Source organism: Chamaea fasciata, unplaced genomic scaffold (assembly GCF_029207755.1).
Source record: "Chamaea fasciata isolate MVZ Bird 193981 ecotype frontalis unplaced genomic scaffold, bChaFas1.0.hap1 SCAF_4, whole genome shotgun sequence".
Lineage (NCBI taxonomy): Eukaryota > Metazoa > Chordata > Aves > Passeriformes > Sylviidae > Chamaea > Chamaea fasciata.
This window is the reverse complement of record NW_027094089.1, coordinates 69,692,283-69,714,572: the sequence shown is the minus strand read 5'-3', so window position 1 is coordinate 69,714,572 and position 22,290 is coordinate 69,692,283. Positions and strand designations below refer to the sequence as shown.

Below are 22,290 nucleotides of genomic sequence, written 5' to 3'. Positions count from 1 at the left end.
CACGTGTTGCTTACATATGAACTACTCCTTTTTAGCTCAGCATGTTTGAGTTTGATACTTTGGTGTTAAATATTTTCTGTAACAAACTAGTAAATCCAAAGGCTAAACTTCTGTTTAAAAAATTAAAAAAGAAATGTCGATGGATCCTGCAAAGTAAGTATATGTGCTTCAGTGTCAGAACAGGATTTGAGTATATCTTGGTACTTGATGGAAAATTTTTTGTCAGTATATGTCAGAGGAGAAAAAATAATGTTTAAAGAAGGTCTGTGGGCATCATCAAACTGTCAAAATTCTACATGTATGTATTGTAGAAATACAGGCCAGGCAAAAGATCTGAAATAATAACTCTAATTGTCAGAAATAATTTATTCTTAACTTTCATCTAGATAACAAGTGAATTCACATTCTTCCTACTTGCTTGATTCAAGTATTTATTACAAAATAAATATTGGGTTGTGTTTTGTTGTTTTGTTTTTTTTTTCTCCTAGAAGGAGTCTCCTTCTGCTGATGCAGCAAAACCACAAATTATGAAGCCATCCGAAACTAGGGTAAGAATTTCAGAAGAAAACCATGCTTGCATGGCACATATATGAAGCCATGGAATTTCCTTTTTAACACTTTGATACTGAGTAACTTTACCCTTATTTCTTAGCTATAGCTTAGTTTCCCCCGGAAAAAAAAAAAAATCTAAAAAAGTGCTATTCAAAGCAACTGGAGGTTTTTGCAACAGCAATAAAAAGAAAATTATTTGTTTACTTTTAGCTGTGTCACGTTTTTTGACATGTGTATAGCTCCCCCCCGTGTAACTGCAGGGTTATTTACCTGGTGATGATTTTTCACATACTCAACAACCCCAGGATGATCTTCAGCTCTCTCTCTATGTACAGTTGCATCTTCTCATTAATCTCCTGTGTTTCTCTGAAAGGCAGCTCCCCTGCCTTTCCCCTTCATGCTTGTTTTGTCTTGTTTTATGACTGGGGCTTTCTCAGTGTCAGGGCTGTGTCATCAGTCCTGTCCATTGCTTATTAAGAGAGAGTCATCACCCTCACCTTGCCTAACAGGAGTTATGTGTGTTGTTTAAACAAATGATTAATGCTTCTCCCCCCACCTCTTCCATTTTCCACTATCATAACAGCAAAACCAACAAAAGTTGGATGCCAGAGCAGGCCAGCAGGGACTTGTGTGGTGGTGAAGGATCAGGCTGCCTGCACCCTGTGTAAATGCCAGTAAAGGGGTACGTGGAAGGGTGAGGGTGGGAGAGGTCCCTGTAGGTGCTCTGGTGCAGGCAGAGCCAGCTCTGCAGGTAAATGGCACTGCTGGAGGCCCTGCTAGGCAGCTTTTGAGCACCTACAGCATGTTGGCACAGTCAGAGCTGAGGTCTGGTCACCTTCACGGTGATATTTTTTTTCCATTTATCAAATGGGAAGTTTCTTTGCGACAGCCTTTTCCTCTTGTCTCTGTTCATTCTGGCCTGTGTCTGCATTTTAACTTAGGTATTACATTCCACTCAGCCTTTTAAAACCCTTTTCCTTCATGCACACATGCATCTAAGACCTGAATTAAACAAATTTTCCATTTGTGCACCATCATCATTACTCACAAATGAAGGCATCTGCCAGCCTCTGGTTTCTACTTCCTGTTGTGTTTGTGGGCAAACTCATTTGTGTCATGTTCATTAATGCTGTGGTTCTCTGTATGGTCTAACCCAGACAGCTGTGGTATTTCCCTACTTGAAATTTAAAACAACTCTCAGAAGAATGTGTAAATGAGCCAAAAATAGAGTAGCAGAGGCATGCTTCAGCACTGTAAGACTGGTAAACACAAAACCCTTTGAAACAGTGGCCTGCATTTGCATGTGTAACATAATTAATGTTTTCTTTTAATGTCTGTTGCATTATTAATGTCTTTCTTCTGCGGGATTAAACTAGTCATTTGCATTTTTGGCAGTACACTTCTTTGAAGAGAAGTCAGGTTGCTGAGTCACTTCAATTTCTATTCCTAAATTTCTTGCAAATTAACAGATCTTTCCCAATTGCCTGCTATAACCACATCTCATTTGTCCTTCCTGAAGTCTCTCTAGTGTGCCCCTGCTCTTAAACATGCTCTGGAGCCCTCCTTAAGCCTTCAATTGTCTGTGTGTCTCCTTTGTCTCTAATGGATCCTCAGCATTGTGCCTCTCTGAGAAAGCCCTGAGTTCACTGTGGCAGAGGAAGGAATGTGGAATTTCTTGATCTGGAGGCAAAGCCTGTAGTTAGGTGGAGAGTTTGGAGGACCACGGTGTAGAGTGAGCCCCCTGTGGATTTTGCAGGATTGGAAGAAACAAGATGCTGCCACTGCCACTGTCACAAACACATCTCGTTCATCTGTCTTCCTTTTGCACGTGTATGTGCAGCTGCCACTGTGAACCAGAGAACCCATGAAAAAGTGTTATTTTTCATTTCCAGACCATTTTTCACTCAGTTTAAAACTCATCCTGTCGGATCCTGGCACGGTGCAGGTGGAAGCAGGCAGTTGAAGGAGAAGTGGAACATCTTTTTTGCCATATGAATTCAGTGCACGCCATCAGCTGATGCCATGGTTTCAGTCTATGGCTGCTCACAGCTGACTCTGTGTGAAGGACGGCTGAACAGTTCCTCTGAATGGATACTCTTGTACTAAAATTGTTGGTCTGATTGTGTCTTGGTTTAGATAGACAGGGAGGGTTGGAGTCTCCCTTAAAATGTAAGCCCCTCCCCCCCATTTCCAAATTATCATAAATTTGCAATTAAGAGGCTGTCAGGCAAAGATTTTGGGAATAGGTATAGCAGTTCTTTACTAGGGATATAAAAATATAGATGTTGTAGTACAGAAGAATAAGCAAGCAAATAAACAAACAAGAAATCCTAGAAAACCCTGACAGAGTCAGAAATACAACCTGACACCCTGTTGGTCAGGGTGTTGGAAGCAGTTCACAGTAAGCCCTCCTGGAGTGGCAGATGTGGTTCTGTTGGAGTAGAGATGGTCCCGTTGAAGAAAAAGGGTCCAGTAATGGTGAAATTGTCTGGTCTTCCTCCAGGGATCCGGTGGAAAAACTGGATACTTAGTGGGACTGTGGCTCTTTTTTATCTAGGTTAAGATGGTTTGGCTCCTCCTCCCTGTGTGGAGCAGCTTACAATAGTGCACTGTAATGTGTAATGTCATTGATGAGCTCTTAATGGTCCATTAGCAGAAGACATTCCCATGGAAGTAGTGAAACAGTGAAGAGAGATAAGTAGCACTCCACCATCTGATAAGCGACACTGACCCATTTGGGCAAAGATAAGCAATTCTGCTCCACCCAGATGGAATAGAATAGTATGCTCTTTACAAAACCCGTGATAGATTGCCTGTTTTTTTGTTTGAATTTTTTTAAAACTAGATTTGAACTTTGTAATTGCTAAAAGTATATCTGCATAGATGTGTGTCTCTGTGTGAGCAGGTGTTTATAATCATGTGTTTTATTGTGGCCTCAACATGCTTTAATGTGCAAGTCTTGAATCAAATCCTTGCCCATATGGGTCCATTTATTCTTCAGCATCACCTAACCTAAATTTACATTATGGGCAATTCTGCATATTTTAAACATTACAAAAGGATAGTGAATGATGCGTACCTCACACAGAAGGTGCATAAAGTATTCAGTAAAACAATATTTACAGTATAAAAGAGAAGACTTGCAGTTGTTCATAACTGGTTTGGCAGGTTGAGAGTTTGTATTCAGTGTTCTGTCCAGGTGTTATTGGGTGTGGGCAGAAGTACAAGTACGTATATTTTATGGTCCTGCAAAACTAAGGTGTGTTCTTTTGAAAGGCAGATGAGAAAAACCTTAATTTGTGCTCTGGCAGCAGAGTACTTGGAATTCCGAGCATGCAGTGGTCCCAGCACAAGAAAAGTCAAACTCTGTATTTTTTGTACATCATCTTTGCGCTTCTGTTACATTTTTTGCACCTTGCTGAAGGACACCTCTTGTCTGATTGACTCTTTGCTATAGATGTTACAGAAACACACCCAAACTTAATGTATCGTAAAAGCTATGAAAATTTTGGACTATCCTTTCATTACAGGATTATTTACATTACAGGAAAATGGATGTGTGTCTTTGAGTTAACAGTAGTCATGTGATAAGGGCACACAAGTGGGAGCAAGAGTTGCTGTGCATTAATCATCTTTTAGGTATCAAGACAAAATACAAAGCAGGGAATTTGGGGAGACAGTGGGAATCTGCGACCTTAAGTGATGTGGTTTTTTTCATTTTTATTTTTAGTACATTTTTCTTACTTTGAGAATTTTTGCTTCTCCCTCTCCATCAGTATTTCCCCACTTGTGTGTGGAGGTGTGTTCGTCAAAGCTCCAAGACTTTTGCCAGGATTATGCCCAGGCACCTGCATTTAATGTGTGCTCAGGATTTCCCAGCCAAGTGTCTGCAGTTCAGTGTGAGGGTGTGAGTACTTGCGTAACAAAATGTAAACAAACTTAGCAAATTTCTCTGTGTGGTCAGCCAGGAAACGGAAGCTGGGTGATTCTAAATGGTAATGAACGTTTGGCAGATGAAAGGCTCTTTTTGTGTGCTCATAGTGCAGCTGAAGTAGCAAGAAAAAACAGGAAGAAAAATACAGTGAGAAGGCTGGATTTCTCTCTTCTAAACAGACAAAACAATTCTTTAATTTTTCAGTTTTGGTTGTTACTGTTGTGGTTTATTGCTTACTGTACTTTGACTGACTGAATCACAGGAATTGATTTTGTGGCATGGCTGCAGAAGATTTTCAGGTGTAAACCCTGGAAGTGCAGTCACGTAATACTGTCCTAGCCAGGTTGTCCAGCTCTGTTGTAAAATAAGAGCATTACGAGGCTACAGAGGAGAGGAAAAGTACAAAATTTCTTCTGTGTGTAGTATAAGGATATTAACCAATCGTATGCCGCTCTTTGTATGTGCTGTTGAATTGAAGTAATTAATGTCTTTTCCATCAGGACGATATGTATTTTTATAATTACTGACATTACAACTATTATTATTTTATTGATAACTTGGTGAAAAATAATTCATTAAATGATATTTGAGGCTATTTTAGAAATTGCTAGTGGCAATTTGGGTTTGGTATCAAACTGCTTACTATATTTTAACATCTTTCCCTCTCAATCCCCCGTGTGAGGAATGAGTGTGTCTGTGTGTGGATGTTTGCACACATTTGAGTGCTCTTAAATCACTGGCAGCCTGTGTTAGGAGGTTGTGAACTGCAAGATTAGTGTGTAGTAGTTAAACAGCATGTGTGCTGACAAGTGTGAACTTGCCTGATATTCTGCTTTACATAATTTGATCCTCTGCACATAACCATGCATATTAATCTCTGCATAAATGTTGTTTATATTTCAGTCCACACCGACAACCAAAGCAGGATCAGAAAAAAACAACCAGTCAGACAAGGTGAGTACCTACCTTTCACCTTTGCAGAGTTGCTGCACTTTGGTCTTTTACTAACTTTGACAAAAGAGGCTGAACTGTTGGCTATTTCTGTGTCATATGAAACTGGTGTGTGATCAGTGACATACCTGGGCATAAACTTAAAGGAGAGCCCAAGAAGTGTCCTGTTAACCACCTTTAGCACTGTCTTCTGCCTGTTTGGACAAGCATGAATCATATTCCGTAGCATTGAGTGGTGGAAATGGTAAATGATCCAAATTTTTTATTTTATGACAGCCAGCAGACTCTCAAAATAAACAGCTGTCTGAAGAAAAGCAAAAGGAACCCAGTGATGTAAGTTGTATAATTTCTACCTCTCTCTTTCTCTATCTCACTTCGAATTTTTTAAATGAGGGTTTCTTCTGGTATCTTACTGCCTTCTTTTGCTTAAAATATAGTTTGAAAAAACATAAAGTCAACCCTCCATAACTACTGATAGTAGTTTATCTCTACATAGGGAAAAAACCAAACCACACCTACTGTGACAACAGCTTCTAGACCAAATAACACAGGAAAAGTAACTACAACTGAGGCTGACCAGCCTCCACCAGCAACCTCCACAGAGACAGCAAAGGTATTGTAGGGTATTGTAGAAACAACAACCACTTTTTATTATTTAAGCGAATTTTCGTTATTCTATTGATGGGATGTTAGGAATCCACATCATGGTGGATTCTTTAGCTGAATATTGTGAGACTTCTGGGTCCTCAGAAATCACGGTGTAGATAAGCTGTTGGCTAAGCAAACAACATTAAGAACATCAGTTTTAGGCCTGTTCCTGTGTGTTTGGGGCTCTTCTGTTTTTCTCTCAGTTTTTTTTAAGTTCCTTGTAGCTACACAGCTGTCACTGTTCTTTGTAAGGCTCTTCCCTTGCCCTCTGACTGCACCATTGGCTCCAAATTTAGCAGGTCAGCCTTGAGCGCAAGGCTCTGAAAAAAACTAAAGTGAAGAAGGTTGGGGAAAAAAGCTGGGGAGGGGCAAATGGAGAAAAAATATGAAGGAAAAGCATATGGTGGCATCAGCATGTGGATGTTTTGGTTTGCTGGTGTGCACGTCTGGTGACAAGGCCAGGATAAAACAGAGGGCTGCTGAAGCTCTGCTACAGCACACTTATTTTTGGCAGTAAATGGGAGTGTAAATAATGCAGAAGTCTGCATTTTGTGTGGTGGTGTTACTCCTCCACCTACCTGCCTGCAGCAGTTTCCAACCCGCCTGCTTAAGCGCCTGCTTAAGCACCTTTGGAGCTGGAGTTGAATAGTGCATTGAGAGCTACCAGGAGTAAAGACAGCTTTCAAAAAAAAAAACTCAGAAGGGGCCTCAAAGTCTTTCTTGCCCTGCAGATTTCTTTCACTGGCAGAGTAAAAGAGGGAGGTAGAGTGCTTAAACTAGAAAGCTTTCTTTCCCACAGCAGTATCCCACTGGAAACAGAGCTGTTATGGTGGTAGTTCACTCTGCCCAAGCATTTGGGTGCTGTGCATTTGCACTAGCCAGTTGCTGAGTCCTAAAAACTGTGCACAGTCTCAGCATTAGATGTTTTACTTTGTCTCTCTTTTAAAATTGCAGTAAACTATCTCTTAATTTTTCTGTTTTTCTTCTCCAGCAGAAGTCCAAGGAGATGCCTACAGTGGCTGGTGCAGCTGCTGGAGCAGGCACAGCTGGTGCCAATGTGGTTGCTGCTGCTGACAAATCAAGTACTGAGGTTAGTAAACATAGTCCTAGACAAAGGCTTCCCTTGCAATAATGTCTCAAAGGGTGCTTCTCTCTCTGAAATACTTCAGTTTCAGGAAAAAAAAAGAATGGGTAACTGCTGAAGTACTGATACATCCTCAGTGAATGTATGATGGTGGAGGGCCATGTAAAAGAAGAGGTAAAAAACGAGTCGTGTGTTATTCGTGTTTTGTCAAATAGGACTTCTTTAGAAGCTAGCTTAAACTTACACAAGCTTAAAATTAGTTATTCCCTATCTTCGGTTATATTTGAATATAAATGTATATCCACTAATACACAAATACAAAATACCTTGTTAATGACACTGGAGAATTGAGGTTAGAACCATTCTCACTGAAAAATTTGGCAAGTAAATGTCCTGCTGAAGGAAAGCTTTTAGGCTGGTTTCTAGGAGTATTCTACAGATACACCAGATGCGTCAGATTTCTTTTTTCCCTGTGTACACCTTGGTAACTTCTGTAATGGTTTGCTTATTTTTTAGCCTGATATGGATGAGTCAGCACTTGATAACCTAATAGATACTCTTGGTGGACCTGAGGAAGATGTGCCTACTACTCCTGTTTACACTGGCCCAGAAATTACGGTATTTTACACCCAACATTAGGCATAAATGTAAATTAGAAGATTCATCCCTAAATGACATCTGTAGTTGCTCATTACTGTGCTGATGGAGGACTTGTAGCTGTGATCTATGAAGAGTTAAAACAGAGGGTGCACAGTTACATTTCAGTGTTACATTTCAATGTTCAGTGGTTTTGTTATATAGAAATTATATCATTTTGGGAATTTGTTGAAGAATGCATAGCTTTCTGAGCCTGAATGGGTGAATCATGTAAGAAGGATTAGATTACAAACTTAGTAAAACATGACAAAAATTTTGGAATTGATAAATATTTAAAAAGCAGTCTAGGTTCAGCAATACATCCTGTGGTCTGAGACAGTGAAGTGGCTTAAATTAGGAATCTGGGAATGTTCTGCTGGATGATGAGTACTGTTGAAGTAAGGGGGGGAGGCATGTGCATGACAATAGGTATTGAAAGACACTGGAGAGTGTCCTAGTCAATATTTGCGTTTTCTTTCTGGCAGTGTCACTGTAGGTAGCTCTATCAGAAATTTATTTCTGTAAAGAGCAGTACACAAACATTAATGTGTGCATTATTTTCACAGGAAGATATATATTCAAGATACTTCGAAGAAATGGGGAAACGGGAAGGTAGTCTCCCTCCAGAGTATGTGAAACTGTTGAAGGTGAGTGAGTTAAAAAACACATTGTTCATGTGTGTTTTCTGTAGCATTGGATATGTCTGCTTCCCATTTACTACAAAATTAATTTTCCTTTTAGAGCAAAGGATATGGCAAAGATGTGGTGCCACCGAAAGCAAATGAACAAGATGAAGTAAGAACCTTTTTTAATATACTGGAAGGTGAAAGTAACCCAGGTGAAAATAACACAGTTATCATTGGATTCCTAGGAAAATATAAATGTTGCTTGTTCTCCAAAAGTCCCAGGCAATGGGAGGGGGATGTGGGGTGCCAGATAACCTAGCTACTGATAAAACTAAGTAGAGCTTGGCACAGATGATTATAATAAAGGTGTAGGAATTATCACAATGCTGAAGCTGAAATAAGTCCAGTAAATGCTTAGAGAAATATTGGGCATTTGAATAACAAAGGGGAGAAATACTGTGCAAGCAGGAGTCTCTCTGTAATGCCTTCAGCAAAGATTAGTATTTCAACACCAGAGATTTCTGTCAGCCAGCATAATTTTACTGGTTGGGAAGTTTGACATACAAAAATAAAAGCTTATCTGAGACATGAATCAACTGGTGGGGGCAAGCATCTTCATTTTTTGTTGTGTCAGGAACTTGTGCCAGTGAGGTCACTGTGTGAGTAATCGTGGGACACACTCAGGCCGTAAGCTGAGCTTGACCCGTGATGATATTTGAACTTTCTCATGGTCATAACTTGGTTTGCAATTCCTTGCTCAGAAGCCAATGACGGATGATGAGCTTGCAGAGGCCCTGTCATCTGACTTCACCTGCAGTGCTGCTTCTGCTCAGGAGAAGGAGACAAGTCTGACGGAGGTATTGACACTTTCCTTGCCATTGCATGCATTTATTGTGAGGAAAATTTTACACTGTTATCATAATATTTAATTTTAAAGTAGATAAATTTTCCTGCTTCTTTTCTATTTTTGCAAAATTGCCTCTAATTTCATCTCACTTGTAGAAACCAAATAAAGAAGGAGAAATTGTGCAAGCACAAGCAGCAAGTTCAGTTAAGACCTCAGTTCCTCCTAAGGAGAAGAAAACAAAATCAAAAGAGGTAAGGATAGTCCTTCTTTCACTGGTTACCTTATAAGTAAAATTTACAGGCATATGCTGCTGCTATTTGTTTTTGTTCTCATATAGATGCTTATCATTCTCATTTTCAATTGTAAAACTTGCTTATTATGGAAAACACAGGAATAACAAGAAATGCCATTGCCCAGATTCCATTGTGCCTTAAAGATCTGACTTTACATATCAGATGATTTTCCTTGTGGATTCTGCAGAATAAGTGTGATACTCTGTGCATAAATGTGATTCTTCTCCCTAGAGGAAGTGGAATAGAAATATTAGGAAAATTTTCTTAGCTCCGTGATCTGTGTTTAAAACTTGGATATGATATAATTTTCTCATGTTTCATGAACCTTCTGTTCTTTCCCTCTGAACAGAGCAAGTGTTGACCTTACACTTTTTCAGTTTGCCATGTCAAAGCATATGAGCATTGTGTTAGCTGACATTCTGACACTATGGGGTTTTGGGGTTTTTTTTACTTCCTTTTTTCCTCCTTCTCTGGTTAAGAAAAGCCCCATGTCTGACTAAAGCTGGGCTAATTCTGTCATGTAATTTGGTGTTAAGGAAACTGGGTAAAGCCAAACCAAAATGACCAATCTGGTGCTGGCTTTTTTCTTCATATACAGTATAAAAATATGAAAGGTAAAACCCCACGTCAGTTTAAAGAAACAACAAAATCGTTTGCACATTTTCTTAAAATACAGGAAATTAAAGATGATGCAATGGATGCTCTTCTTGATACACTTGGAGGACGTGAACCTGAACCTGAAGAAGATCCTACCCCTGTTGTAGAGGTGTCAGAGGTAACACCTCACTCCTTTTTTATCATGGCTTCCAAGTTTTGGCTGTGGAATCCCAAGTTCTCTTTGTTAGACACTGGGCGAATGTGTATAATAACAAGAAAGTGATTTTGATATCAAAGGCCTAAGGAATGTGTGAGTCTTCAATGATGAAGAAACTGAAAAACATTAAGAATCCCAAGTGGATACAGATAGAGTGGAACATTGTAAGGTGATCTGGAAATTATGAGCATATAATTTGTTTGCTAATATAAGCAAACATACACATATACATACATACATTCTCAGATAGATACAGCTCTGTTTTGGTTTTTTTTTCCCGCAGCACTCTATACAATTTATAGCAAGCTTTCATTTTGTGCGTATTTGCTGTTTGATTTTTCACTTCTAGCATGTGAGCTCTTTTTTCCATCAAACACCATTATCTTTCTAATTTGAGTCTTGCCTTTCACTGTCTTTTGAGAGTTTTGTTTTTCCCCAACAGACAGAATTTAAAGTTACCCTGTGTTTGCATGTTAAGCTTTAACTTTTTGGTTTAGTTTTGCAAATTCTGTCTATAACCATAGTTAGAGCAGGCTTTTTCCTATCTTCACTTACAGCTCAGAGCAAACAAACACCAGGGAAATAGTAAAAAATCTTCTGTTGCTGAGCTAAATTTTGACCAAAAAAGAGCTTCTTGTATTGCAGATTTAGTCATTCTGGACTTTCAGATAATCTAGTGGATTGCATTTCTTCATGAAGGAGGTCCAGAGAATTAAAAACTTAGTTTTCATGCCAGTGATGGAAAAAGACAGAGAATTATGGTGTGTGTAATCAGAGTGTTTAAAATACAAGAAAACCTGAGGGTTTTGTACACACAAAAATTCTAAAAGTGTCTGCCATAAAGACAGTTATGAATACTGTCTAGAGTTTTTTAGGATTTAAAATAATTTAGCTATATTCACATATGGCGTTGAATCTTAAACCATTATGATTTTACCACAGACATTTCACAGGAATAAATCGAGGGATTTGAGTATCTTGCTACTTAGAACGATTTCATCTGATGCCTGTCCTTTTGTCCACAGTACACAGAAGAATCCTGATAGTGAAGTTTGTGTACTTGGAGCTTTTATTTTAATTTCTTTAAGTTTTTTTTTTTTTTTTTAATGTTGTTTCTCTTTAAGGCAAAAGCCAAAGAAAAAAAGGAACAAAAGGCTGGGGAATGTGATGATACAATACCTCCAGAGTACAGGTTAACACCAGAGTTGGTAAGTTTTTCATATGTCCATTGTTTTGTAGGCGGGGTACTGTGCCTGACGGTTTCTTTCATTGCGGAGAGGGAAAGAACACAGGGAAAACAAACTAAACTGGTATTTCATCAATGGCTTTTTCCTTGGTGATTTCTATACCTCTTATTGCCTCCTCTTCCTTTGTGGGCATCACTGTTTTTTCCAGGCACTCAGGGCAAAGATCTCATCTCATCCATGAGATGGGTGAGTCATCTCAAATGGCAAAGTCACCCATTCTTTCTCCAAGAGTGACAATCTCAGCCTTGTAAAATAGAATCCATCTCTTGGCAGGATTGTTCTTTGGTATCACTTTGTAATGTAACCTTGAAACACTGATGCAAAATGGTGGGACAATTGCACCTTTTTTTTTGATTGTCATCAAAGTGATGGAGATTGATTCAAAGTTAACCAAAACAACAGCAGAACACCTTTTAGTCTCTTGTAATGTGCTGACATCCAATTTGTTTTTTTGAACTACTTATCTGGCCATGTAAACATTCCCCATTATTTAAGGGAATTCCAGTAACTGATTTATTCTTGAGTATGTAATTTACATTGTTTTGCTGGTGATTACTGAGTATGGCACTTCTTGTAACAACAGAAAAATGCAAATAATACTTCATTTCCTTCTAGGATAAAGATGGAAAACCAATATTGCCGAAGCCTGAAGAAAAACTAAAGGTTAGAAAACCGACAGTATTGTAGGAGTGTGGCTAGATATCCTGTTTTCTCCCTCTCTGTCATCATTTCTCTCTGTGCCACGATGTAAGTCTCTTAGTCTGCTTGTGTTTTACTTCCTTGCACAAAACTTGCTGTGCAAGAGTCAAGTGGAAGTTGGTTTTATTGAAATTCACTTATCTGTGAATGAAGAACTCATATAAGGAAAAGGCTTAGAGAGTTCAAGACGGGAGTTACAAAAATAATTGCTGACTCAAAGAAAGGCTGTGTGGGGAGTTAGTGTAAAGTATTCTATAAAGGTCTTTTGGAGCTGTTAAGGCTAGAGAGAGGTGATGTAGGAAAATCTTTTGTTTTCTTGACAGTTTCCTCTTGCTAGTGATCAAATATAAAGAAATTTGACTGGAAAGGAGGAAAAAAATGTTGCTGTGGACATTTTCCTAATCACAAAGAGCAACCTGGACTTTGCAAAGAGTACCCATCGTACTCTACTGGAAAATGCAAGAGAAGATTAAAATACTGAAAGAGACAGTTGCAAATACTAGTTTTAAAGGCACAGGAAGAAAGCAAAAGGACTGTGCACTGAAGAAACTGAGGGCTCCACTTTGGAACCACTGTGAGCTGAGGAATGCTTCCAAAAATCGGAAAAGCACAGGAAATCTCTGCTCTTCTGAAATGAATGTGAAGGTCAGGACTAGTTTGAGTGCCTTATGAGTAGAAATCTGAAGTCATTCAGGGTTAAAGTGTGGAGGGAAGGAATGCAAAGTGCTGGAAAAGAGAGATTTTGGTCTCGCATGTGATTGTCTTGAGTGCTGGATGTTTGAGAGCTGCAGAGAACTCCTGCCAGGCCTGTCATGAGAAGAAAAAGGGAGCAGCTCTGCTCTGGGGGTACTAGGCCCTGCTGCCAGGAGATAACCCTGTAGGATCACTGATGCTGCGATCACTGAAACCAAAATCAGCAAAATGGGAAAAGTTGTGTTAATAGCTGGAAACCATCAGCCACTTGCTGTACTTCCATGATTTCTGGTGAAGGCAAAGTCCTTCCTTCAGGACTTCAGCTGATGTTTGTCCTCTTTTGGGCCTCCACTCTGCATAGCCTTAAGTACATGCAGTGGCATTATTCTTAGTGAATTAAAGTTACTACCTAAATGCCTTTTCTTATTTAATGTCTGAAGGAGGATTTCAGGCATTATGGAAAGTGGAGCCTTACATATTGAGACACTTTGTAAAGAATTAGGAGAAGGGAACACGGGAGGGATTTCTCTCTCAGAAATGCAATTTTATGAGTCTGTCCCTAAGCTGTTGCATTCCGTGCAGCAGGTGAATGGCCATCACTGCTAGCAAAGATTTAAATACTTAGCTTTGAACAGTAATTGGGAGGATCCCAGGAACTCCAAGTATATAGATGTAGGGATATATGGATTGTAGAGGCCTAGTTCACATAGTGTCAGTAGACTGCAATATATCACACACAGCAGGAAACTAAAACTGCCTTTTTATTCACCAAAACACGCACAGTAAAAACCACTGAGTGTCAGCAGTCAGTGGACAGGCTAAGGGAACTTTCAGGGAACTCTAGTTCTGCTAGTAAATATTAGCATTTTCTTCCTAATTAAGAGGTTGTATTTTCCTTTTCAGTAGCCCTGGTTCTCTATATTATGTTTTTTATGTACAATTCTCTACATTATATTCACTTATAATAACAAAGAAACTTATTCTAAAGGGTGTTTTTCTTAATTTTATGCACTGCAAAATTAATTGTTTTGTTGCAAATAATTGTGAAAGGTTATTTTAGTGTACTTTACAGATGTTTTCCTGCTTTCTGAGTAGCTGAAATACAGTCCTTGAAATAGCATATTAAAAAGAGGCAGTGAGTCACCTCTACCAATTTTTTTTTGTTTGTTTGTTTTGTTTTTTTTCTGTTTTTTTTCAGCCTTTGAGTGAATCTGATCTCATTGATGAGTTTTCAAAGGACTTTGCCTGCCCTTCACAGCCTGCAGTACAACCCAAAGCACCAAAGCCCTGTGACATATCCAAAGTATGTCTTTCTAGTTCACTGGAGAAGCTGACAGTGACAGTTTTGCTAAGACTGGGTAGTCCTACTCTTCTTTCAAAAAAACCCATTTCTTCCTGTTTTACCCTTCCTGTTGCTTTTAGTGGAACATGCAGTATTGACACTCAGCTCTTCATTGAGCATCTTCTGCCTTAAAATTTGGACTTCTCTTTCTCATTTAGTACTGTATTTAAGGAAAAAAAAAAAGAAAAAGCCCTTTAACAGGCACATTTTGTGTTTTCCAAGCATATTCACTAAAATACAGTGTAAATTGTTCTGTTTCAGAAGCCTTCAGGTTCTGTGTCTGCAAAAGCCACTGAGGATAAAGTGGTCCCTTGTGCCACAGCTTGCACTGTGCAGTCTGCAGCTCCAATGCCTTCAGTAAGTAGTGGAGCCCCTTCAGCTGGAGCAAAACTAACTGTTTCATTATGGGATGGTAGAGTATGTTGTCAGGATGCTTATTTCAGTATTGCATGTTTGTTCTCCATAATCCACAAAGGCTGAGTGGTTCACAAAAAAAAAATTGCCAAGTCAAGCACAAACTGAATGGTCAGTGACCGTCCTCATAGAGAAAGCCAAATTGATAGTACTTGTGGTATCTTCCAGCTCTTACTGCTCTAAAGGGGATGCTGTTTGTGAACTTAATAGGGACTGCAGGAAAAAACAAAACCAGGTTTCTTCAACTAAAAATTGTTTTTCCCTGTATCAACACCCATGCAGGTTGGTCCTGTGTCAGATGACACACTGGAAACCTTGTCCAGGAGCCTAGGAAAGAGGGAGCCTGATCCAGATGAGAAAAAGCCTGCTGTGGACAAAGTTAAGGTAGAGAAAAAAATCAGACCCCCAGAAGTAGACTTCTGATGTAATTACCTTCAGCGTTCCTCCATTTCCTTCATCGTTCCTCATTTCCTACAAACAAAGTAGATGTTATGTTTTCACTCTTTTTTACAAAGAAAATGTACTCTTGAAACCAGTTCTGTTCTGCTTAGGATGTACTGGTAGGATTTCAACACAGTGAATACACTTTCCTAATAATTCTGACAATTGCAGTGCAGTAGTTCCCTCAGTTTCTGGAAACTGTGTTTTGTTGCGTCCTTCTGCTGAACTGAAGCAGAATTAAGATGCATATTAAGAGTAGCACACAGTATAACCCTTTTTCTGAAGGAACCAAATTTATGATGAGGGGTTTAAATTATGAATTATGCACAAAATTTTTGGGGTTTTTATATTTAAATAGGGAGCCATAAGTAAATCACCGAAATCCTGTCCAAGGGAATGCTATTCATAGGCAGTGTGTGAATGCCCCCATGTGCCATAGACCAGATGGAATTGGCTGGAGTCAGAAACCAGAAACTAGAGTCAAAAACCACGTGTTCTGGTGGCTGGAATTCTGTCAGGCAAAAGTTCCCAAAGTTGGCATTAGTCCCTTTTCTTCGTTGGTGTCTTGGTTTAGATAGACAGGTATCTGCCAGGGAGGGTTGGAGTCTCCCTGAAAATGTAAGCCCCCCCCCCTTTTCTAAATTATCATAAATTTGCAATTAAAAGGCTGTCAGGCAAAGATTTTGGGAATAGGTATAGCAGTTCTTTACTAGGGATATAAAAATATAGATGTTGTAGTACAGAAGAATAAGCAAGCAAATAAACAAACAAGAAATCCTAGAAAACCCTGACAGAGTCAGAAATACAACCTGACACCCTGGTGGTCAGGGTGTTGGAAGCAGTCCAAAGTAAGCCCTCCTGGATTGGCAGATGTGGTTCTGTTGGAGTAGAGATGGTCCTGTTGAAAAAAAAAGGGTCCAGTAATGGTGAGATGTGTCTGGTCTTCCTCCAGGGATCCGGTGGAAAAACTGGATACTTAGTGGGACTGTGGCTCTTTTTTATCTAGGTTAAGATGGTTTGGCTCCTCCTCCCTGTGTGGAGCAGCTTACAATAGTGCACTGTAATGTGTAATGTCATTGATGAGCTCTTAATGGTCCATTAGCAGAAGACATTCCCATGGAAGTAGTGAAACAGTGAAGAGAGATAAGTAGCACTCCACCATCTGATAAGCGACACTGACCCATTTGGGCAAAGATAAGCAATTCTGCTCCACCCAGATGGAATAGAATAGTATGCTCTTTACAAAACCCATGACAGTTGGCATTTTCCCAGCATGACTTGTATGGGGGTAATAATTTTTGAAGTGGTCCAGTGATTTCTCTCTTCAGCTTTCCTTTACATGCACCCCAGAGAGCTGTTGAGTGGATTTCCAAAAATGTCTAGAAGTAAGACTCAGAGGTATTTTTGATTTTGGTCCACCCTTATCTAGTCATTTATCTCTGCTAGCTTCACTGAAATAGATAGAGCAACTTCTGATACACAGAGGAAGAAACAGGCAGGGGAATGAAGGCTTTCTCAAGAGAAAATGCTTTCTTTTAATTTTCATGAGATTTGTATCTGGTGGTTGGATTGAATGAGAAAGACCAATTTTAATCAGAAGAGTGAAGGCTGGAAGCCTGTTTATGTGCATTTCTGTGGGTAGTTGTTTTTCTTAACTGTGATTCCTATTTTGCCTTTACAGGAGAAAACCAAAAAGGAACAACACAAAAAACTAGGTGAAGAAGAAGAAACAATTCCTCCAGAGTACAGATTAACAGAATCCAAAGTAATTAATTTAATGTGCTTAGTCTTACTTCCCTTTCATTCCTCAGAACATGTGGGTGAAACTGAGAGTCGCATTTCATTTTGGAGCACTGATGTTTTGGTTCAGCCATTTTTATAATATCTAAAAATTCTGGTTTGTAGTTCCCACAAGTATCATTGGATGCCTGTGTGGGCATGGAAGTGGTTTAGATGCAGATTTATAATTCTTTCTGAGATTAGTCCACCAGAGTCTTTCAGTAGCTTCTGGTATTTTAGAAATAAATAAATTGTGACTGGTTAAAGTTGTTAAGAAAACCCCAGGAACCTGGATATTTTAAGTGGCATCTTGAGTAGTAGCAGTAGATGCTATAGGGGCTGCTGGTTATATCTCTGTCCCGTGTAACACTTTCTGTTGCTTAGAGAATTCTCCCAGAGTGGTCGTATTGCATGGCTGTTTAAGGTTTAATGCAAGGGATTTTTTTTTTCTTTATAGGATAAAGATGGAAAACCACTCCTACCAAAACCAGAAGAGAAGTCACAGGTAAAAAAAAGTGATTATTTCAAATAAGTGTTTCATCCATGACTTACCAAATGTCAGCAGGGTTACTCAGTGTTAAATTTAAAAATGGGCTATATTACCTGCTTACTTTTTCAGAGATGACGAGATTTATAATCTTCTTTTTTTCTTTCCAATGGCAGCCTATGAGTGAAAATGATCTTTTAGAGGGTTTGACAGAAGGATTTTCCTGTTCTACATCACCACCTGCACCATTACCTACATCAACTCTACTAAAGGTGAGTGTATTAGATTTCTGGTTTTATTTTCAAGTTTTTTGAATAATGATGACATTTTCTATATTTCCTTTATATAAAGTTCCTTAAATGAAATCCAATAGCTAAAAATTTAAAATACTTCTTGCAGTAAGTTAATAGAAGAGGAGGAGTTAAACAAACAAACAAACAAAAACTAGTTATGTGACCTATCTTTTTACCAGTTGCTTGCACAAGCAGTGTTTTGCAGCTGAGGATTTTAAAAGTGTTTTTTGGGAAAATTAGATGGCTTGGTGAAATCTTTGGTTTTTTGATGTCATGTTAAACCTGTTTGAACTTCAGGTGTGGTGAGGTTCAACCCAGTGGTTGAGACGGAAGAACAAACTGAGATGAGGAACAGTTGCACAGTGTGTCTGTGTGGGGGTGTGTTTCAATCTGAAATAAGCAAAGCTCCTCAGGAAAATTAAATCCTAGAAATCAACTGTGTGGGTGCTGTGTTTTGGATGTGTTCTTGGATCTGATGAGTGTTTTCCCCTGTGTGATTTTTTCTTCCAGAAAGCCAAGGATGGTGCCAAGCCCATGAGTTCCTCAGATGTGATCTCTGCTGCTACTGTTTCCTTAGTGCACTCAGCAGCTCCTGCACCTTCTACCTCAGTAAGAAACCTCTCCTGTCGGTCCTTACCCCAAAACGAGGGGCTGAGTAGTGAGGAGAGGCAGCAGCGTGATCCAGACAGTGTAACCAGTGTGGACTGTTGTAGAATTTAATAATTTATTGCTAAAAATGGCTATTGCGGAGAAAGAAAATGTTCACCTGGGGGGAAAAAAAAAGAAAAAAAGAATGAGTGGACACTCCATTATCAACAGAGTTCCACAGGCAGCACCATGACCACCTTTGAATACCTGGGGAACTTTCCTGCATAGTGACTATTGTAATGTTGCTCACACATTTTGATCCATGCAGAGGGATCTTACCCTGGTGCTCCCAGCCTGGCTTGGAAGGGGAACATAAGTCTCCTTCTGCCTGTGATGGCTTTAAGGACCTTTTTTCTATCCAGGTTCTGTATAAAATTTCAAAATGAATAGTAATTGCCAAACAATAATTCCCAAACAATTGCCAATCATTTCATACATCTCTTCTCTTTATAGCAGCTAGGCTTATTTATTAATAAAGAAAACCATTCAAGTAAATTCTATAAAGCCCTTCTTGAAATAATGTTTTTTGCAGGTCAGAAATATTCTGTATTTCTCCTCAGCTATTGTGCTACACTGCAACTACAAAGGGAGTCCTCTTTGTTCACTCAAGTTCTACAGTTCATTAGCCAGTACTTATAGTAGATTGATGAATTACATCATTTTTGCAGTATATGTGCTTTCACAAATATGTTTCTGCTTTGTTAGGGAGGAAAAGAGATGGATGAAGCCTTGGATCTCCTGTCTGATTCCCTGGGACAGAGAGAACCTGACCCCGATGAGAACAAACCAGTTGTGGATAAAGTGAAGGTAACAAAAGACATTCTGAAACTTGAGCAATTTGGGGAGAGGGAGGGGTAGGAGGAAATAAACCAAATCAACAAGAAAACCTCTCCAAAACCTGCAATGGTTCTTGTATGCTCACAGGAGTATATGGCGTTGGGATTTTAGATGTTGTCAGAGTAAGGTTATTGGAGAAAAAAAAAATCTATGCTTTTACAAATAGGTATATCAGCCACTTCTCAGTCATCTGGATTACTTGTGTGTTCTGTTAAAAATGATGATTTAGTTAATATACTTTAGCTGCTTGGAGGCAAGTGTTGCAATCTTGTAGGAGATTTGAAATAGTTTTAGTTCAGTGCTTTTCATTGCCATTATTCTCATCCCTTTTCAGGTGTCTTCTCAGGCCTCAGTTTCTAAAATTGATTTTCTGGCTCTCTTTTTGTCAAGCTTTGACTTTTATAACCACAAGTATCAAGTTCACTTAATCAGGCACATTTTAAAACTTCTTTGTTTCTGCTGGTTTTGTCTTGATTTAATTTTTCATAAAATCCTATAAATGCCCTTCTGCTAACAAGAAAATAAACTTCTGCATCACAGTAGTAATAGTAGTAACAAATTGTAATTTGAAATACCTAAGGTAAGGTTTCTCCCCAATACGTTACTGGGGAGAAACAAAACGACCATATGCTGCCTTATCAATAAGTTTAGGCTAGAATCTTAGCTGGAGAAAAAGAAAAAAGAGATCCCTAAAATGTCTGCATTAAGAAAGACAAAAATGTTCTACAGCAGTCTGCATGAAAACCTCCTTGTGGTGTTCTGTGTGCCATGTTCCTGATATGCTGCCAAAAATCAGAGCAGCATAAGTTGAAAAATAAACGTAGTTTCTAAAACTTTCAGGTGTGAAACATATTTCATCGTAAAATAAATAATATAAGGGGTTTTCTCAGTAGTTTTAAATTTTTAAAGTGAAAAAGGATATCTGTCCTAAGCAATGAACAAGCCCTCTGACTTGTTCATTGCTAATATTTCTAACATAGATATTAAAGTTGTTTAAAAATTAAATACTTTCAGGAAAAGGCTAAATCTGAACACAGAGACAAGCTTGGAGAGAGAGAGGAAACAATCCCACCTGACTATCGAAAACTTCTGGAGTCAGGTGAGCAGGTAAGGAAAAACTTCCTAGATTTTATTTGCAGCAGTGGAAATCTAAGTCTGTCTGAGCTAGACTGTCCTCTTTGGAATTACAAGTTGAATAAGTGAGTGTCTATACTGTATTTATATATTAGGGTAAAACACTGAAATATCCTTCAGTAAGAGTAGCTCTGTCCTTGCATGCTTATAAGTCAAAAAATAAAAGGGGAAAAAAAGAAGTTTTGTTCTTGTGGGGTTGTTTTCTCTTTTTTTTTTGGGGGGGGGGGGTTGTGGTTTGGTGGGGTTTTTTGGTTTTGGGGGGGGGGGGGTTTGGTTTTTTGGGGTTTTTTTTGTTTTGTTTTTTGGTTGGTTGGTTGGTTGGTTGGTTGGTTGGTTGGTTGGTTGGTTGGTTGGGTTTTTTTTCCTTTTCCGACTGTGCGGTCTGAATAAATAAATCACTTTGAACTACTAAGGAAATCCATTCAGAACGTTGCAGGTTCAATGGCAATCTGTGAACATCCAGTAGTGCCATATGTAAATACTTGTATTTTAAAACTAATCTGTCCAGTTCAAAATGAGAATCTGTTTTTTTCTTCCCAAGAGTAAACCAGCAAAACCAACAGCAAAGGATGATGTGAAACACAAAGGAAAGAAGGTAACCTTTATGATGGGGTTTATTGAGGGTTTTTTTTTTTTAATATATTCATGTTATTTATTCTGGGTTTTTTTTCATGCTGTGGGCTCTGATTTTGTTTCAAAGTTGTGTCCCTTTACGCTTAAGGGGCGATTCATTGCAAATACTCCTAAATGCAGGAGGCAATAGGAACAGTAGGGGACAGTAAAACTTTTGTGAGGAGTAGCTCTTCACAATAAATGCAGTTTTTATGCATTGTACTTTATGCATTGTACAGCTGCATTATGAATGTTCAGGAAATCATGCCTCTTGGATACCTCAAATAGATGTCTCTAACATACATATCGAGTTCCGGTATGCTTTTCTTTAAGAAAAGGGATAATTAATTAAAGCAGACATAAATTCCTGAACCACTGATTTGACTGTGGTAAGCTGGGTTGCACCTTTTGTGACTTCAAAATTAAAATTATTGCAGAAACCTACAGATGACAGTGTAGCTATTGATGCCTTATCAGATGACTTTGATACTTGTGCAAAGGCTCCTGCTATACCGCAGCACTCAAAGGTAGGACATTTTCTGCTACTAACTTGCAATATAAACAGTTTTTCACTCCTCAGTTTTCTTCGCAGCAGCTCATTTTAGGTTTACAGGAAGCCTGTCCAGATGCAGGGATTGTCTCACTTCTGGAGTGGAAGTTGGGTGTATTTTGCTGTGTACTAAGTATTTGGAGAAAGGAAGGTTTGTGATGATTAGAGCCTTTTAGACAGGCTTGGAGAAGTAAGTTGAGCAGAGAAATGTGGTAATAGTTTTTAAGAGTGCTCAAAAACTGCAGACAGGCAGAGAAACCTTTGTTCAATGATAGGAGGCATTGAGTAGCAGTGGTTGTTAGCTGGAGCCGAGACACAGTTCAAGAGGGTTTTGTAGAGAGAAAAGCAGGGAGCAGCAAAGACTGTTGACAAGAAGAAGCAGAAGGAATAGACTGGAGAGGTCCTGCAACTGAGAAAAGGAGCAGCAGCTTTGAAACTGATGTTCAAATCAGCTGTATTCCTCAGAGGAAAGAGCTGTTTCCAAACAACTCTTCTCACCGCTGCAGTGTTTCCCCCAGGGGCCTCCCTCAGCACAGAATCCTCAGGCAGCTGAAGACAGGACCACTGGTGTTTCAAGTGCTGCTTCATCTGCTTGTGAAATCCAGGGCTAAATCTCCTGCTGCAGCATTATTGCTCAGTAGTAAATACAAAATCTGCCCATCTCTACCAGTTTTTCTGATGCAGTCTCCTGTCAGCATGGCCTGTGTTGCTGCCAACCTCATTCAAAAG

The 22,290-nt window shown here is 39.1% G+C and overlaps 1 protein-coding gene across 7 annotated transcripts in view; it reads left to right on the top strand.

Annotated features, from left to right (window-relative positions):
• Positions 1-22,290, top strand: part of CAST (calpastatin) — a 51,598-nt gene that overhangs the window by 26,332 nt on the left and 2,976 nt on the right. For 3 of the 7 annotated variants that reach the window (XM_066181896.1, XM_066181898.1, XM_066181899.1), the window contains 24 exons: positions 489-548; positions 5,390-5,440; positions 5,714-5,770; positions 5,934-6,050; positions 7,077-7,175; positions 7,686-7,787; positions 8,372-8,452; positions 8,547-8,600; positions 9,193-9,288; positions 9,434-9,529; positions 10,248-10,346; positions 11,510-11,593; positions 12,248-12,295; positions 14,223-14,327; positions 14,628-14,723; positions 15,063-15,164; positions 16,903-16,986; positions 17,458-17,505; positions 17,664-17,759; positions 18,291-18,389; positions 19,134-19,235; positions 20,280-20,372; positions 20,941-20,994; positions 21,449-21,538. In XM_066181896.1, coding sequence (XP_066037993.1) covers positions 489-548; positions 5,390-5,440; positions 5,714-5,770; positions 5,934-6,050; positions 7,077-7,175; positions 7,686-7,787; positions 8,372-8,452; positions 8,547-8,600; positions 9,193-9,288; positions 9,434-9,529; positions 10,248-10,346; positions 11,510-11,593; positions 12,248-12,295; positions 14,223-14,327; positions 14,628-14,723; positions 15,063-15,164; positions 16,903-16,986; positions 17,458-17,505; positions 17,664-17,759; positions 18,291-18,389; positions 19,134-19,235; positions 20,280-20,372; positions 20,941-20,994; positions 21,449-21,538 — 2,013 coding nt within the window. The remainder of the gene's footprint in view (positions 1-488; positions 549-5,389; positions 5,441-5,713; positions 5,771-5,933; positions 6,051-7,076; positions 7,176-7,685; positions 7,788-8,371; positions 8,453-8,546; positions 8,601-9,192; positions 9,289-9,433; positions 9,530-10,247; positions 10,347-11,509; positions 11,594-12,247; positions 12,296-14,222; positions 14,328-14,627; positions 14,724-15,062; positions 15,165-16,902; positions 16,987-17,457; positions 17,506-17,663; positions 17,760-18,290; positions 18,390-19,133; positions 19,236-20,279; positions 20,373-20,940; positions 20,995-21,448; positions 21,539-22,290) is intronic. The other 4 variants (XM_066181894.1, XM_066181900.1, XM_066181895.1 and 1 more) reach the window with 3 other exon arrangements.